We start from the raw sequence: 13,437 nt of genomic DNA on the forward strand, positions 1-13,437 counted from the left end.
ATTTTTTTAACATATTTTTTTCAACTTAAACAATTTTCAATTGCAGCGTTAAACTGACCTAAAAATAATCTTTTTAATCTTAACTATTGATTTAAAAGTCAAAGAGTGTAAAACTTACATTGTTATAAATATATCCTTCTTTATTTTTTTAATGATTCATTTCCAAATTTCAATCTTGCCATGCATTATCCATTAAAAGAATTATATAAAACAATTAATCACATCATCGTTTATATTTTTCATTAAAATCATGTTGCGTAATCATGTTGTAATATTTTAATCTCATATCAAAATGTTTTGAGAATATGCTATAATCTATAAATTGATACTTTAATTTAAACTTGTAAGATATTTTTTATGAAATAAAATAATAAAACCTTTAGATTAAAATAAATAATATGTTGTAAATTGAGTACAGCTCTCTATAAATTATATCAGAGCACGAGCCAAGAGAGTTAAGTGCTAAAGTCTGTGAAAACTACATTTAGAATCTTACGAAAATTAAGTATTACACGACGAGATATATGTCTAGAACCTTAACATTTAGTGCGATCCTAATTTTGTGTGTTTTATGATTTTGTGTATTATCTGTTGGACTTAACAGAAACGTTAAATTTTAATGAGAAAATTTATGATATCTCAATCTTATATGGAGATATTTTAAAAATTTCTTATGATATATAAGTTAATATTTAAATTCATACTTATAAGAATCTTTTTATTGGATAAAATTATTAGATTTTAATATTAAAATGGATAATATCTCATAAATTAATTAAAATTTTTACACATTATTATTGAAAAAATTAATTATTTATTACATATTAAATAGTGAATATTTATTTTAATAAACTCATGTATATAATATGTAATAAATGATTTTTTTTTCTCAGCAATAAATGATTAATTTTTTACATTGATAAAATTACATTTAAATGAAAGATATATGACCATCATTTCTCTATTCATTAATTGACGTTAGACTTGCAGACACTTTTGAATCAACTCCTGCTATAAGTGCTACATGCATTTATCGTTGAATTTAATTTTCAAATACGACGATAGCAGCTCAAGAATGCTATGCATGGCTCGGGCAATTAGCTAGCACTCTTATGTATTTTAATTTTACAGCAAAATAGATATATATTAGTCTAATGCTTCACTTTTATCACATTATATTGTGAGAATCTATTATAATATATAAAATAATTTATATTTATATTTATATTTATAAATATTTTTATGAAATAGAATCGTGAAATTTTTTAATCGAGGTGAATACAAATTTTACAATTATAATGAAAGTTTCTTCGCTAATTTTGCTTTGATGGTTGATTGGGACATTGAGAAAGACCCAGTTAAAATGCTCAAGATTAGGAAAAAAAAAAAACCTTACTAACCATTGAGTTCTTAATTGCTTCTGGAAGTAAAAATGACCAAGTTTTCTACATTATATATTATTCTATTATTACACCATAAGTTTGTAAATATAAATAAGTTAAAAGATGAGAATTGCTTCTTTGTGGTACTTGGCTGTGAGGAATTGAAGATTGTAAAGAAGATGTTAAAGCATTTTCTCCTTGTATTGGTTAGCTGCTATGCTGTTGCAATTTTGGTTCATGCCCAAGATCAAACAGGTTTATTTTTATCTAAATTCTTTGAATAACAAATTCAATTCTCTTTCGCTAACCAAGGAACTTATTAAGGCCTTCCTTTTGTTTCTCGCAGGTTTCATTAGCTTAGACTGTGGGCTACCAGATAATACAACCTATATTGAATCCACAACAGGCATCAACTATATTTCAGATGCAGCTTATATACAAACAGGCATAGGTAAGAGTATCTTACCTGAATTCCAAACAGGACTGCCGCGGCAGACATGGCATCTTAGAAGCTTTCCTAAAGGGGACCGAAATTGTTACAACCTTAGCCTCAGAAAGGGAGATGAATACTTAATCAGAGCGACTTTCGTTTACGGAAACTATGATGAAATGAACAAACCACCCAAATTTGATTTCCACCTTGGGCCTAATTTGTGGACTTCTGTAACAATACAAAATGCATCTGTTGTTATAAGCATGGAAATTATTCATGTCATCCAATCAAATCGTTTGTTTGTTTGTCTAGTGAATACTGGAAATGGGATACCATTCGTATCAGCACTAGAATTAAGGCTCTTGAATAATGCTACCTACAGAACTCAAATAGGATCCCTGCAACTTTTCACAAGGCTTGATGTTTGTTCAACAACTGGTTCAACATTCAGGTACATACTAAAAACTTTTTGATGTGTAATAAATGAAATTTTAGATATCTTTGCTTAGTTAATGAGCAATAATACCTCAGGTTCAAAGAAGACATTTATGATCGTGAGTGGTGGCCTTATAATAGAAATGATTGGACACCAGTTACTACCTCTTATACTGTTACAGCAGGTAGTAATTTGTACCAGCCACCATCTCTTGCCATGAGGACTGCTTGCATACCTGTAAATTCCAGTCAGTCCTTGGTTTTCTCGATTGACCCCAGTTCCGTTCCCAATGCGGAGTTTTACTTATACATGCACTTTGCTGAAGTTCAACAGCTCCAAGCCAACGAATCCAGGAAGTTCAACATCTCTTATAACGGCCAGTTTTGGTTCGGGCCAGTTATTCCTTTTTACTTGGCCTCAACCACCGTTTTCACCCGATCAGCCTTGACTGGTGGAGACTACCAATTTTCAATCTACAGAACTGCAGATTCAACCCTTCCACCCATCCTCAACGCAATTGAGATTTTTACCGTAAAATCATTCGTACAATATGAGACAATCGAGACAGAAAGTATTTTCTTTTAAACTCAAAACATATTGGTTTTCACTAGTTTGCTATTTTAATTAGAAAATCAAATTGCATGGTTTTAACTCCAATTGTTATTTATGTATGACATAATAGTTGATGCAATCTCAAATATAAAATCAATATATGGATTGCAAAGAAATTGGCAAGGAGATCCATGTGTTCCTGAAGCATACTCATGGGATGGTCTTAATTGCAGCTACAACGGTTACAATCCACCTAGAATCATATCCTTGTTAGTCTATATATGCCTCTATTTTCTAGTCCGAATATAAATATATATATGTTGATTCAGTCCATATCTTTGATCATAACACTATTTACTCGTGCTGACCATTAAATCAGGAACTTATCCTCAAGCGGCTTGAATGGAGAGATACCGCCTTACATAATCAGTCTCACTCAGTTACAATATCTGTAAGTATATATATCAAGATCGAGATAAACTAGCTACCAAGTTGTTGATTTGTTATAAAGGGAGAAACATAAACTCGATCGATTACTTCTGTGAATATACCAGGGACTTATCAAACAATAGTTTGACTGGACCAGTGCCTGAGTTTCTATCCCAACTGCAAAGCTTGACAGTTCTGTGAGTTACTAGGGATTCAAACTTAAAAATGAAGATTCTTTTATTAAGTTACAGTAAAGGATCATAAATTATATACCCCCGCAGGAACTTAGATGGAAACATGCTTAATGGTACAATTCCATCTGCACTTATTGAAAGGTCGAAAAATGGCTTGCAATTAAGGTATGCTTTCTGTTAAACAATGGACTTAATTATTCTTTCCATGATTTTCCATTATGGTGCTCCAAGCCATTCATCTCATTCTTTTATAGTAAACAATGAAACCAAATAAGAACATGGAGACACAAGTCAGTGGAGTTCACAGGGGAGCAAATATTGAAAAAAATCAAAGATGTAGTTAGATTACGATTGATTGGCCTAAAAAATATAGCTTATGATCATGTTAACCAAGAACTATGTGAGAGATGGGAGTTGAGTACGGACTCATTTGTGGTGTAAAAAGTTTGACAGTATGTAATTGTTGGTTGGTAGCAGTTCTACCGCTTCTTGGATAATGAATAAAAATTACTTATCCCAAAAAAAAAAAAAAAAAAGAAAAGAACATGGAGTCATGTTATTAGGATTGACTGAAACTTGATACCATCGGGAGCCATCATTCGTGCGTGTATAGTTTGTCTTACTCTCTCTGTTGTGAACTGAATTGATGTAGTATTGACGGAAATCCCAACCTTTGTGTGTCACTCCCGTGCAAGAAGAATAAGAAGAAAAACGTTGTTGTTCCAATTGCAGCATCAGTTGCTTCATTTTCTGTACTAATAATTGTATTGGCTACCATATGGAGGCTTCTTAAAAGGAGACAACCACCACTAGGTATGACCACCATTACAAAAATAGATAAGCTCAGAACATTGAACTGAACTATTTAAATGCCTTTTTTCTTTAAGCTATTCTCAACAGATTTATGCTTATTGAACCTATTATCAGATGGGAATACGGATGATGAATCCAACACATTATTCCAGTCATTGGAGTTAAAGAATAGGCGGTTCAAGTTCTCTGAGGTACAGACGATGACAAACGACTTTAAGAGAGTTCTTGGTACTGGAGGATTTGGAAATGTTTTCTACGGCAACATAGATGACACTGAAGTAGCCGTAAAGATGCTATCTCTATCATCAAGTCAAGGGTACAAGCAGTTTGAAGCTGAGGTATGAGAGCCTAGCATACATAAAAGTTTTATATATGTCATTTATACCCATTTATATCAAACTAATTAAAACTTGTCTTTTTTAATATAGGTCAAAACTCTTTTTAGAGTTCATCATGCAAATTTGACAAGCCTTATTGGGTATTGCAATGAAGGTGCCAATCTGGGGCTAATTTACGAGTACATGGCCAAAGGAAATTTAGCAGAGTTTCTATCAGGTATGTTACAAAGTGCTTCACCTTCCAACTCCTTCAATTTTTAGTTCTAGCAAGAACAAAAATTCTGCAATCTCTGTTTGGACAACTTTCTAGATAAGTTAACACACTTTACATGGAAGAATGCAGATAGAAGTACACGTATACTGAAATGGGAAGAAAGAGTACGAATAGCACTGGAAGCAGGGCAAGGTTAATGCGTTTGCTTTATTTAGTTTTCCATTTTATTAATTTGTGACTTCAAGTTAACCAAACACAAAAAACTGAAAAATATTAATGTAGGACTTGAGTATTTACTCGAAGGTTGCAGACCACCAATAATCCACAGAGATGTGAAATCTTCAAACATCTTATTAAACGAAGACTTCCAAGCCAAACTAGCAGATTTCGGGCTGTCAAAGACATTTCCAATCGAAGGTGGAAGTCATATATCAGCATCGGTTGCTGGTACTACTGGCTACCTTGATCCCGAGTAAGTACGTCTTATTGCTTGTAAAATTCAACACTATATAGTTGTAATGATCTTACTAAGTTTCATGTTTCTTATGCAGGTATCGCACATCATTCATTTTAACCAAAAAAAGTGATGTTTATAGCTTTGGGGTTGTTCTTTTGGAGATCATAACAGGTAAACCAGCTGTGATTAATGCACAAACCAACAATGTGAGAACTCACATAAGTAAATGGGTTAGCTCCATTCTGTCTAGAGGTGATATCAGAAGTATTGTTGATCAAAGATTAGATGGAGATTTTGATGTTAATTCTGCGTGGAAAGCCGTAGAAGTAGCAATGCTTTGTGTGTCTCACAATTCAACAAGAAGGCCAACCATGAACGAGGTGGTGCTGGAACTAAGCCAATGTTTGTCTGCGGAAAGAGCCAGGACAACGGGAGAGCACGGAAATAAATCAAAAAACCCAGTTGACATGATGACCATGAGTTTAAGCACTGAAATTGGTCCTGTACCGAGGTAATCATTCAAAGTCATGGGAATAGACGTAATGATCATGAATCTAGATTCTTGAATAAGATCGATTAATTCCTAGAAAGGTAGCTTAAATTTTATCAGTCAGAGTCGACTGAGAGTATTATTGTACGAGAAAGGTATTGTATAAAATTCGATATATATTTTGTGTATGATTTTAAAGACTTAATGTTCTGGATAACAATTGCAATTCTCTTTTCATATATGACAAAGGATTCAGGCGTATTAATGTTGGGATTCAAGGAGTGCTGTATGTGACATTTTAAGCTTATTTTTGTGATACCACAAACAAAAGGCAGATTAAAGCTGTTTATCTTCCTTTTGGACGGCTTTCTATGGGTTGCTTTTCTTTTTCGATTCTGGGCATACTTTTCTGAGGAATTGGCTTCCATATCATTCTTTCCTTATCTTTTCAACAAGCCATCTTTCCCAATTCCTATTTGGATTAAGGGGATACCTTCCGCTTCTTGCTTACTAGTTATTTGGATTTTGTTTGTAGCTGGTTAAATTGGATGATTTATCGGAAAACTTTGTTTGAGGGTGTAAAATGCAAAGCGTGTCATAGAATGCCAGAGGTACCTATAGTAGTATGAAAGTTCAATTTGTGAAGTGGCTGTTAAAGGTATATACATTAACTGGTTTTCTTGCAGGATACTAGATTGATGGCTTGTGATTTCAGATAATTGAGAAGTTTTGGTCCTATGGTAATTTTGATTAGCCTTCTGACATTATGGATTAATGTTTTTTGAATACAATTCTATGAGGTGATTAAGGATAGATGTATTGCAATCTTGGATTGATGGTTGGATCTTGATTTTAGGTGTTGCCTTGTGAATATGAATGTTTCGTGTGGACAGGATGAAAAGAAACTGTTATGGGAAGTATTTTATCCATGAGGGCCCGGAGCTTTGGTACTTCATAAGGTTTGGTTGATTTTATATTTATGGAGTGAATTTATGGATTCTTGAAGAGGTCTTATAGGAACTTAATCTGGTTAAGTGGTGATTGCTCTTGCAATGGCAAGCGTTAATTTTGGAAGTTGATTAGGTTTGCTAATTTTGAAGACAGCTTTTTAAGTGAAAAATTATTTTCTTGGCGTTCCTGAAAGAGGATGAAGAATTTTGATTATCATGACAGAAAATGATTTATTTTACGGGATTTGACTGACGCTTTTGATTTCAAGATCACTAGGGAGAACCATTCTTTTTCCTTGAAAAAAAAATTACTAGAAACATTTTGAAAAATCAAAGTCTTCATTATTAACATTATTGTATTTGCATACAATTTTTTTCTCTTGTATCTTCATTAAGTATATTATTAATTATTTATTAGTAAAGTATAATCTTTGATTAACGGTTGGCATGCGTCAAATTAGTCCACTGAAGATATATAACAAACTTAGGCAACTAGGATTAATTAAGTAATTCATTTTATATGTTAAGTTGGATGAACTTGCTCTAAACCTACCTATATATTGGGTTTTAATATCTTTCTTTGATCATACAGTCCATATGTAGAATTTATTTATCCTACAACAGAAATTTCCATCGAAGCAAATAAAAATAGGTATAATTTTAAAATAAGTTTGAAAAGGATAGTTGTCCTTTGTACTTCAAAGTCATCAAGGACAACTCTGGCTACAAAGACAGGTCTAATTAATTAATTTTCTACTTAAGTTTTACACGAGAAATAAGTATTCATTCCTTAATTATATATAAAAAAAAGTATACACTCCTTATCAATAATTTTTTTTATTACTAATTTATTAAAAAATAAATACTTGTAAATAATCTAAATTAACGCTTATATGATTCACACACACACAAAAAGCAATTAGATACATCATTTTTCTGATCTCTCCAAAATTCAAATTCCAAATTCCAAATTCCAATAACAAGAGATATTATTGAAATTAAGAATATTATTACTTTATAATTTTTTTGGTAAAAAATATCACAGTTTGAAAATTAAACAAAATTATAAATTTTGAAATTTTGATCTTAAATAATATTATTTTTTTAAAAATGATTTCATAAATTAATTTAATTAACTTACAATTTCAATTTTCAATGTTTTCGCCGTTAGTAAATTATTTTTATGGGAAAAGATATCTTATTTTATATATATATATATATATATATATATGACATTTCAAGTTTCAAGTTTCAAGTTTATTAGAAGTTCAGCAAATTCCGCGTCGTTTAACATATTATTGATAAAATTAATTAAAGTATAAATTAAACGAAGTCTTCCCTTAAAGTCCGCCCCATTAGCAAGTCAGCTGAGAACCTTCAAGTGTCAAAGGCCATGTCTGTCACGTTTTGGTCAACAATTTCACTCTATTGACTTGCAACAACCATACAACGGATCAATTCACGCAGCTAGCATTAGTTTAATTAAATTTTTACAGCAAACGCACGTATAACATACAGAATTACCCACCAAGGCTTAGCCTCGTTAGTAGAAATGCTCAAGAATAAAAATAAACATTTTAATGCTTAAATTGCTCTCGGAAGAATAATTGACCAAGTTTCATTCATATTTCATTTCAATGAACAGTACTTTGCCTGTATATATGAAATTTATGTAAGTTATAAGATTTGATCAATTGCTTCTTTGTCCTCTAAAGACTGTAATGGAGGTGTTAAAGCATGTCTCCCTTGCATTGATCATTAGCAGCATTGCTTTTGCAGTTTTGGTTCCTGCCCAGCTTGATCAATCAGGTTCAGTTATCTGATCTTTCAATCAGAATTTCTATTCTGATCTTCACTAACCAGGGAAGAACTAAGATCTTGCATTGTTTCTCTCTCAGGTTTCATTAGCTTAGATTGTGGGCTACCAGCAGATTCGAGCTATACTGAAGCCACAACAGGCATTGATTATATTTCAGATGCAGCTTATATCGAAACTGCCATTGGTAAGAGTGTCTTACCTGAGTTCCAAACAGGAAAGCAGCAGCAGACATGGCATGTTAGAAGCTTTCCTGAAGGGGACCGAAATTGCTACAACCTTAACCTCACAAAGGGCGACCAGTATTTAATCAGAGCGAGTTTCATGTATGGAAACTATGATGAATTAAATAAAGTGCCACAATTTGATCTGCATTTAGGTCCCAATTTGTGGGGTACTGTATCATTGCAAAATAATGCTTCCACTGCTATAACCATGGACATAATTTATGTCCTACAAGAAAATCATTTGCATGTTTGTCTGGTGAATACCGGTAATGGGATACCATTCATATCGGCATTAGAGTTGAGGCTTTTGAACAATACTACCTACAGAACTGAAACTGGATCCCTACAGCTCTTCACAATGTATGATGTTGGTTCAACAACGGGAACATTCAGGTAAGTTATTCTGATCAGCTTTCAACTTGCTAAAACCTTTTGATAAATAGAATTATAATTTTTAGACTCCTTTGCTTAGTTCCTTAGTAATGCAACAGGTTTAAAGAAGATGCTTATGATCGTATCTGGAGGCCTTATAAAAGAAACGATTGGACACAAATAAGTACATCTTCTACAGTCGGTTCTGCAGACGACAACTACCAACCACCATCACTTGCTATGAGGACTGCAGGCACACCAATAAATGCTAGCCACTCCTTGGATTTCTTCATTGACTCCAGCTCTCTTCCAGGTGCTCAGCTTTATTTGTACATGCACTTTGCTGAAGTTGAAAGGTTCCTGGCTAATGAGTCCAGATCCTTTAACATCTCTTATAATGGCAAGTACTGGTATGGACCTTTTAGTCCTACTTGTCCTCAACGACTCTGTATACTCAATCAGCTTTGACTGGTGGACAGTACCAATTCTCAATCTACAAAACTGCTGATTCAACCTATCCACCTATCCTCAACGCAATTGAGGTTTATACGGTAAAAGAATTCTTACAATCTGAGACAATCCAAAAAGAAGGTATTCTCCTTAGAACTCTGAATATATGGTTTCACCAGCTAGCTGCCTGTCTCCACAATCAATATGCAGGCCTTTAAGTCATAATCTGATACATTTCTGAAATAAATAGTTGATGCAATCTCAAATATAAAATCAATTTATGGATTGAAAAGAAACTGGCAAGGAGATCCATGTGCTCCTCAAGCATACTCCTGGGAAGGGCTTAATTGCAGCTATGATGGTTACAATCCACCTAAAATCATATCTTTGTAAGTTTTTGCCCCCCCCACCCCCAATGTTCTAGCTATCAATATCTTCCTTCAGTTCAACATCTTTGCTAACGGTTCTATTTAACATTAAATCAGAAGCTTATCCTCAAGCGGATTGACTGGAAAGATACCTCCTTACTTGGCCAATCTCACTCAGTTACAATATTTGTAAGTATATTAAGATCACAATAACTAAAAGTCTAAAAGGTCACGAATCTATTTATTGGAAAAACATTAGCTTAACTGTTACTCTGACATGTCAGGGACTTATCCAATAATAGTTTGAATGGAGCAGTGCCTGAGTTTCTATCTCGATTGCAATCCTTGACAGTGCTGTAAGAAACTAGGATTGAGACTCCATAAACATTTCTTTGTAAGATAAGTTGAGGATCATTACTGCTATATTTTGCAGAAACTTGCAAGGAAACAAGCTGAATGGTAAAGTTCCAACTGAACTTGTTGAAAGGTCAAAGAATGGATTGCTATTGAGGTATGCTCTCTGTTCAGAAACTGGACCTATTGTTCCCATGATTTGCCATTATGGTACTCTAAACCATTGATCACAATGTTTCTTTGTAAACAATGAAGCCAAATAACATGGGGGCTAAATACTTAGGATTGACTTGAACTTGATATCACATGACAATCCTTACTGTTTGGGTATTCCAAGTCTTAACCTTTATATAAGAAATGAATTCTTTTAATTTAAAATTACAAAAATATTATGACACTTAATATAAAGTAGTAAATTATGCGTTTAGGTTTGTAACCTTTATATAAAAATAAAAGGTACACATTTACATGTTTAGAGATTAATTAGAAAATATATCAATAATTATGTCTTCTGTTGATAAAGAATTGGTTTTTTAATTTCAGTAATGAATTTTAAGTAATTTAAGTACCAAAAAAGTTTAGAAAATATAAACAAAAGTTAATATGTAATTAAATTCAGTATCTAAGTTTGAAAAGTATCAATATGTACTATTGACTTAGCAGTTAGCACTGGGTTGGTCTTTTAATTTAAATATTAAAATAATATAAAAGAACAATTAATAAATATCAAAATTTGTATTTTGTTTCATAAGGAGATACATATAAATGACAGCGAGTAGAATACCTGCTAATTTTAAGGTACTTGAATTAAAAAAAAAATTAGATAAAGTTTTTGTAAGTGAAGTTTGTGAATTTTTTTTAATATTTAATAAAAATTTTAAATTGATAAACTGATAAAATTTAATGTGAAAATTAATAGTATATAAAAACATATTAAAAATATCATTTATAATTTAAATTTAATAAATACTTATTAAATTATAAAAAAAAATTTAAATTTTTTTACTAAAAATACCTATTTGAAAAATATATTAAATTTAAAATTAAATTTTTTAAAAATTTTACATATTTGATTTATGTAACAATATTTTTTAATTTATTAGTTCTGATTTTCTATATTAATTATTTTTTAATATTTTTTAATAAAAAATTTCATCTAAATCTTTTGCACTTGAATCCAAGCCTGATGACACTTTAACTACTCATAATTACATCTTGAACTTGACTAAATATTAATACCAAATATCTGAACCTGATTACAGGATATCTGCAAAGAATATAAATTTTGAGCATTTGATTGTAAATAACATGAATATCCGTTATTAGATTTGAACCTAAATCCATAGTAAAAAAAAAAAAAAAAAGGTTAACATTAATTTCAATGTATATTATTGAGTAAAATTAAGTTAACAAATTAAAATTAAAAATCATATTTAGACAATTTATGAATTTTAGTATGTATTAAATTAATTATAAGTATATAAGCATAAATAATTTAAAACAAATATTTAATATTAAAATATCATTATTTATAGTCGGACTTAGACCGTGGGTATCCAAAAACAAGTATCCAATTAAACCCATGATGGGTAGTATTTTTTCTATCTAAACTTGATTATATGTTATCCTATTACTGTTTAATTGAATTGGATAGTGTAAGTAACCTACTATATAAAAAAAATATATATTTATATAATACCCATTGTCATCTCTATACGAGGATCAAACATAAAACTACATAAAAAATAACTATTTTCCATTCCATAAGTCCATCCTCAAATGTTAAAAAGATTTGAATATGAAGCCTTTATTGGAGTCTTTTCTTTTAACAATTGAAATTATTAGAAATTGTTTGTCATAATTAAAAGGATTGAGTTCAAGTTTTAATATGTGAAGAGTAAAACTATGCAATGAGAAATAATTACTTCCCATTATATAATATTTATCATCTAATATCTAAAATCTAACATCTAATATAAAACAAAAATTGTCTAAATGACTTGGCATGATGACATGTGTACTTGAAAAAATTTGAGGTGAAAAAGGTACTTAGATACTGTAATTTAAAGTTAAGAATTTTTAGTTAGGTTTGTATTTTCTTTTTCTGATAATTATTAGTTTTGGGTTAATTTAATTTATTTATATTTATTTAAGATATTTATTTGAATATTTTTATATTGATCTTACATGAAAATAATTTTAATATAAGATCATTATAATTATATATGTTTGTCATTTTTTTTAGTATTTTGATAGTTTTCTTTAAATCTTATCATTATTAATTATATTTAATTGATATAATACCAGCAAGGTGCTAAAGTACCAAGAAATATTCTAAACCTATCTCACCAAAATAACTCTTTTTGTTTAATAAAGAAAAAGATACAGTGTATCTTTTTTCTTCTTACTAGTGAATCTTTAGCCATTTCTAAATAACTTTAGAATAGATGAATATATATCAAATCATGTAAATCTTCGCATGTTTTGGTTTTCAATTTTCTACGTTTGATTTTGCCCCCAAAACTTTTCCTTCCCCGGCCCTTTCCACGATCAATTGGAAAAAAAATTGGAGATCATCACGAACCGACCAGTTTTTACAAAAACGTATAATCATCACACGACTCACATAAGCAAATGGGTTAGTTTCATGTTGTCTAATGACAATATAGAAACCATTGTTGACCCAAGATTGCAAAGAGATTTTGACAATACTTCTATGAAGAAAGCCATTAATGAACTGACAATGGCTTGTGTATCTCCAAATTCGATGAAAAAGCTAACCATGAATTATGCTTCAACTTAATTAAACGAGTGTTTGTCGACCTAGATTGATGGGAACCACAATATTCGTCTGGCGCCAACTGAAGTAATTCCTTTAACTAGGTGATTATATATGCAAAATCAATTGGTATAGAAAGGGTCAATTAGACATGTTTTTATCATCTATACGTTTTAATGCTTTGCTACACGTTCAGTGGATTTGAGGCGTTTTTATAAAGATTATGTACTCTTGGACTATGTAAAAGTTTGAATACTTAGTCTTGTATTATTTTATTGAATATTATGTCATGCCCATTTTGAGTATGTAGGAGATTCCTGACAATTTGGTCTGTTTGCAATAGAATTTTAACATTTCAACTCACGTTCTCTTTTTTTTTTTTT

At 31.1% G+C, this 13,437-nt stretch overlaps 1 protein-coding gene and 1 pseudogene across 1 annotated transcript; both read left to right on the forward strand.

The window, feature by feature from the left end:
* Positions 1–1,555: 1,555 nt before the first annotated feature.
* LOC149511246 (LRR receptor-like serine/threonine-protein kinase IOS1) lies at positions 1,556–5,833 on the forward strand. The gene is made up of 13 exons (XM_089755530.1): positions 1,556–1,637; positions 1,729–2,266; positions 2,347–2,822; positions 2,934–3,072; positions 3,183–3,254; positions 3,358–3,429; positions 3,514–3,591; positions 4,079–4,239; positions 4,354–4,577; positions 4,668–4,794; positions 4,921–4,983; positions 5,074–5,263; positions 5,343–5,833. The coding sequence occupies exons 1-13, from the start codon at positions 1,562–1,564 to the stop codon at positions 5,761–5,763; spliced, it is 2,637 nt and encodes an 878-aa protein (XP_089611656.1). The 5' UTR covers positions 1,556–1,561; the 3' UTR covers positions 5,764–5,833.
* A 2,576-nt stretch (positions 5,834–8,409) lies between these two features.
* Positions 8,410–10,506, forward strand: LOC149511247 (LRR receptor-like serine/threonine-protein kinase IOS1; annotated as a pseudogene).
* The last annotated feature ends 2,931 nt before the right edge of the window (positions 10,507–13,437 follow it).

This window comes from Durio zibethinus, chromosome 26 (genome assembly GCF_047325235.1).
Source record: "Durio zibethinus cultivar Kanyao isolate XHJ-2024 chromosome 26, ASM4732523v1, whole genome shotgun sequence".
Classification (NCBI taxonomy): domain Eukaryota; kingdom Viridiplantae; phylum Streptophyta; class Magnoliopsida; order Malvales; family Malvaceae; genus Durio; species Durio zibethinus.